The 6,000-nt window shown below is 36.3% G+C and overlaps 1 protein-coding gene across 1 annotated transcript in view; it reads left to right on the top strand.

Moving 5' to 3' along the window:
* The first annotated feature begins 1,203 nt into the window (after window positions 1-1,203).
* Window positions 1,204-6,000, top strand: part of LHCGR (luteinizing hormone/choriogonadotropin receptor) — an 836,395-nt gene continuing 831,598 nt past the window's right edge. The window contains exons 1-2 of the mRNA XM_069236543.1: window positions 1,204-1,223; window positions 1,640-1,714. Of these exons, the coding sequence (XP_069092644.1) occupies window positions 1,204-1,223; window positions 1,640-1,714 (95 nt within the window). The remainder of the gene's footprint in view (window positions 1,224-1,639; window positions 1,715-6,000) is intronic.

The following is a 6,000-nucleotide window of genomic DNA, read 5'->3' as shown; positions in this document are numbered from 1 at the left end:
CAAATCATTGCCACTCTCTCAGTGGTATTTGGATACAACATTTAATGGGGTGCAAACTCCTAAAATTAGATTCTAGCACCATGAATTCTAGAGGTATATATGAATTTTAGTAATACAAAAAGTGAATAAAAAATTACGAATAAATCTCAGAATCATCACATCCAATAAATATTATATATAGAATCTGCATTCAATTCAAGTTGAATTATGGAACAGTTTACATTTTTTAGCCATCATTACTTGTGTAATGACTTTTCCTCACCAATTTATTCATGTGAAAAACACAATTGTCCTCAGTTTCATTTTATAATTGTAAGTCAGTGTATGTATGTATGTTGGCAGCATAGCTCATTAATAAGCAATGGACAGATGTGGTAGTAAACGCAGTACACAATTGTTGATGGTGTATTACATTGTAATTGTGGTGGCAACGTTTTGCAGAGTTGAAAAACTTAACATCCTTGTTTAACATCTTGCAAAATTTTATTTGGCCTCTGGACACTATTTCCCAACAGAGATACTTTTTAGAACAGATTTTTATCTGCAAATGCTTTATTATGTCATAGACTCCTTACGGTTTTTAGCCCTCCTGAAAGCATTTTTGCAGGTTTTTTCAACAATTACTTTTTTTTAAATCTCCGACAATTTTGGGACGTTGGTGAAGATTGTCAAGTTAAAAAAACTTTGGAAACCTCAAAAACCCTTAATGCTTTTGAACAGTCTCTTATAAGCTTGTTAAATGAATGACTGTTCCTATTAAATACTCTTTGTTGTAGAATACGCTTTCCTCCATCTGTTACCGAGTGTGTATATTCACCATTAGTGAAAATCTGCACTATATTAATAATCTTTGGATCATGGTACATGCATCTAAAAATATCCCTACAGTGACGAAAACTGGGGGAGTGAGTGCAGAGGTAATCAGGAGACACAGCACCATTGTTGCAATGTTGATATGTTACACCTTATTGCTATACTCAAAATTCAATAAAACGAGTTATAAAAAAAAGAATATACCTACAGTGAATAAGCGGAAGAACAAATGCTGGACTCGGTGATGGCTTCTAATGGACTTCCTCAGATGAAAGCTAAACACACAACAGATAAAATAGCAGATAGTTATGTGTCAATAATGGGACTGTCTTCTAACAAGGGGCTTCAAGTCCATCCTAAACAAATGGAGCAAAGTTCAAGTTTTGTAAGATGTCATTAGGCACCACAAAGTATTACACCCCTTGATTTAGATTCAGTCGGATCCCAACAAAATATAACTTCTGTTCTAATGTATCTGCCAACAGCTTATGGAAATATCTCTAGAAACACCAAATCATGATGTTTGAAATAAACCAGCGTGCACATATATGTTTTTAGAAGTGTACATGTTATGCTTATCTTTTTTGTGTTTAAATTGTAGGGAATTCTAATGGATTTGTTGCTTTTGTTGAAAGCAAGCTCAAATAAATCAGCCTTATCAGCCTACACATAACATTTCAAAGTCAATTCAAAATTACATTTTTATTTGATTGGGAAGCAAGCAAAGAGAAACAGAATGCCCTTCACGGATACTTACAATGCTCCTGTTCAACTGCAAACAATGCTGAAGGTGGAAGTATTTTGAAACCCTTTCTTTCTTATCTAGGTCTTTTACGCACGTTTCTGTCAAAGTAATTCCATCAAGAGTGTTTAAAGGAATAAGTGAGGATATCGCAACGATGTAAGTTTTTAGCATGCTTCATTAAGTTTAATCAAATTCTAATAAAGCATTATACTGTAAATGCCAATAGTAACTTCCTTTGCACAGAAAAACGTCACCATTGACTCTGCTGTAAATATGTCCGTCTGTTCTAGAAACACCACAAAAATGTGAGGGTATAAAAATGGATCTACAATTCTTTATGCAAAGTACAATATGTAATATAATTTCAAAATCAGCATTGTTTATATTTTATCATTGACCTGACAGATTGTACCTTATAAACTGTTCTTTGCAGCTGGTTTGTGGTCATTCAACATACAATGTCCCTCTACCTTATCTCAATTTTTAACCATATGGATGACATGAACCCCACTCCCAAGACAGACATCCTGATTCATTTCTTTAATAATATAATTACATTTACCTCCCTCCTGTTTTATGTATCCCTCCATGTGGGATGGAATTCCATCAATTCTATTTTTGCTTTTTTCTGGTCTCCCTCAGATGCATTCTTACCCAACTGCCGAGGGTTCTTGAATCATACTAATGATGTTGTTTTTGTTTTCTCTGAGGTGTAGCATCATTAACAGATTTATAAGGGCCAAATTTGATAACAGTAATTGAAAAGATATTTAGTGGTAAGAGCGTTTCCATCTCCATGAATCAGAGCTTGAAATCCACTTTATAATGATTTCTCCAGGATACCATTCTGTGCAGAGTTGGTTGATTTAACTTTTGATGGATTTGTGGGTTCTCTGCAACACCTTCGCTGATTATCCTAAAAGCTAAGTTTGCACTAGACTTCTTTTTGGGGATATGCCAGACATGTGCTCTGAGGATCTGGGAGGCTGTATTTTTTTTATTTTCCCAAGGCTTGTTCCCTCATCCAATTTGACTGGAATTTGTTTTGAATATTTTGGCTCGCATCTTGATTCCTTATATATGAAATACTTTTTCATCTATACCAAAAACACACTGTGATCCCTGAAACCTCTGGGTAAGATTCTTTAAGTTATAATCAGGCAGCGATATCTACATAGTAAATATATTTGCATACATCGCTTGCAGGGTTATCCACAGCTGCCATGTAGCACCAGATTTAAACTAACAGAAGTTTTAAATGTTTACGTAAAGCTACCTTGACCACATTAATCACATAATTGAGATCTGTTATCTATTGAAAATTACAAAAACACAATTATATCCTGAGCTCTTCTGCATCGTTATTGTCCCAACTGTATTTGTGTCAGCTCCTCAAATAGATGTAAAATTTTAAAAGGCAGACTTCTATGGATCCCCATTGCATAAACAAGCATTGGCAAAGCCAACAGGTCTTGCCTATGCAGCAATTCAAGAGTTATTAGCATTGTCAATGTAAATGTTTGTTATTTGTGTGTTATGGCTCTATATTTGTCTCCTTCTGCAATTGCAAGTGACTGCCCTTGGATGGACACTGACCCAATGGTGCAATTCATGTGACAGAGGTGGCTCAATTTACAAGTCTGATCGCATGTCCTCCTTGATGTAGTGACAGCACCATTTAGGCACAGAATGGTTACGGTGTTGTCATCACTTGAATGTTTCACTTGTTGGCACGTAGCTCCCACACATGGGTGCCGACACTTCCATTGCACATCTCTTAGAATACATGAGCAGGAAGCAAAGATGAAGAGATGGCTGACCACCACCAGTAGACAAGAAGCTCAGATGTGCTAGTCAGGGCTGCTATCTTCTCTGTCCCAATGTGAATACTAACAGAGTATTGATGCTGATGATAATAAGATATGTTTCTAAAAGTATTAAGCACAGCCCACCAAGAAGAAAATAGGCTGGGACCTAATGTGAAACACACTCAGGAATATAGATTTGCTTGTTTTCTCATGTCAAGCGTGAGTAACTCTGTCAGTTGTTTCACCTTCCATTATATTCCGGTACTCGTTGGTTTGATCATAAAGAGGAAACTACATTTTCCTAAAAAAAGTTTTTTTAAACACAACTGGCAATACAGTTTTTTTCAGGTGTCACTCATGAAGCCTGCAAACATCACACTTTGTAAAAATACATATGCTTACACACAGCTTGCCAGCTACGCTCCTGACAGACGTACCTCAGCCAGTGAACTCTTCATTAAGTGTGCAGTGCCCGCTTGATTTCCAAAAACAGATCCAGATGATGCTCAAGGCTCATGCATGGGCTCACATGAGAATTCAGGCTTCCGGATCAGATACCTGGAGAACTTTAATGTAGTCCACCACTGCAAGTCCCAAATATCTATACAATTTGACCTCTTCTTTATATCTCACAAAAACACTCAGATATGGGATGATAATAAAAATGTGCATCCCAATAGATCTGACCACAACTATACACACAATTTCTGTTTAGACTATGCAGTGCTGTAACCAGCTAAACAGATTATATCATATGAGATACCATAAAGTGACCTCCAGAGCTGTACAAAGCTATCTGCATACTGAAAAACCATAAAATTGTGATTCAGTCTCTTACACTTCATCATCCAGTGTGCTGCATCCCATAACACGATAACCACAACTCATATGCGCCATGAAAACCCTTCCAACATAAGATCAAAACAAAGACAACATTCTTCCAACCACACACCCTACATGGTGGAGCCCTACTACTCATGTAGGAAATGCTTCTGCGCCCCAAATAGAGGTAGTAAACTCTGTATAAATTTGCAACATAATACAATTCAATAAATCTGATTTGGAATTAGAACAATTGGTTTGTCAGTTCGGGAGTCCTCTAATCCCAGTCCTATTTCTATACTGTTGATTGTTTGGGAATCTCAGTGTTGTAGTGGGAGTGATGCTTGGGCCACTAAGGGGAGTGGCCCTCTGCTGCTAAGAAAGACTGCAGTGGTGGCCAACAGAACATGACACAATATGCAGGAGGTAGCATTCAGAACCTAACACAATACGCTAACTGTGAACAATACTGAAAACGGGGTGTAGTATGAGGAAATGGCGCTCAAAGTACTAGTCTGTCAGTATAAATATTGGGGAAACCCCACAAGGGAAACACCCAACCCTCAGAGGTCCTAAACCTCACACTAATAATATATTGCACAATGGGGTGACCCCTAGAAAAACACTGATAACAAATATTTAAACAAATCGTAATGTAAAAATATCCATCAAAATCTCCTCAAGTACATAAATGTAAAAGAGTGACCCAAAACAATATTATGAGTATAGAACAACGGGTAAAGCGGGAAGAGAACTGTAGCAATAGTAGTCCATAATTATTCAGATTAACGGATTATAACCAACTTTCGGTTACGCTTATTAAAGCAATTAGTCCACGGTATTTGATGAAAAATGTTTAATTGTTGAGCAATCTTTGATCCAAATTGTTCATATGTCCAAATTCAAGCCACATTCTGGTTACAAGATGTTCAAGCCAACACATGTTTCGTCTTTGGGAGTGAATAACATCCCTAAACGACTTCTTCAGGGCTAAAAAATCATAGATAACACACATGAGTAATGGCCAATATGCTCAATTGTCAAATAACATATACGTGCACCCAAAGTGTGCATGCATAACCCATAAGGGAGAAATTCATTATCTAAAAGTGTATTATGCACCCCAAAGAGCAAAAAGTGTAAAATGTCTACAAAAGGAAAGGGACAAACCTCTCATATAAAACAAATAAAATATATAGTCCATATCCTTAACAAAAAAATCTTTTTATATATGTCACCACTGAACTACCTGTAAACCACATAACACCACTAGTATATCAATCCACATGCATTTAAATTATAGTGTACACCAAACACCAAACAAAACCATGATTTAAATTATGTTACTATACCTTACAGATCCAAAAAATAATCGAGAAATAAACTGTCGATCCAGCAATAATAAATTGTCCTATAGATTATTTCAACATCTGATATTTCCACTGCTGTCAAGAAAAACCCACAATGAATATCAAAATAAAATAAGCCAACACATGGGTTTCATCATAAACTACACATACTTATCGTATCTACCATATTCAAAAATAAACAGAATATAATAAGAAAGCGCTTATTATTAATCAATATAGACTTAATAGTCTCTAAAATACTATGACGATCTGATTTGAAATGTACCACATACTAAAAATCAAATAAATGTCTCATCCATCAGTTAACCTGCTCAAAATCTTATACTCAAGTCTACCGAGAACACTCACGTCTCAATTTCGAATTATCAGTATACAAAAAGAATCACCGGCATCTTCCGTCTCCTGTTTCATGTACGTCTAGCGAGTACGCTGACGCCGCGCG

The sequence above is a fragment of the Pleurodeles waltl genome, chromosome 5 (genome assembly GCF_031143425.1).
Source record: "Pleurodeles waltl isolate 20211129_DDA chromosome 5, aPleWal1.hap1.20221129, whole genome shotgun sequence".
Taxonomy (NCBI): Eukaryota; Metazoa; Chordata; class Amphibia; order Caudata; family Salamandridae; genus Pleurodeles; species Pleurodeles waltl.
This window is presented reverse-complemented; position numbering and strand designations above follow the sequence as displayed.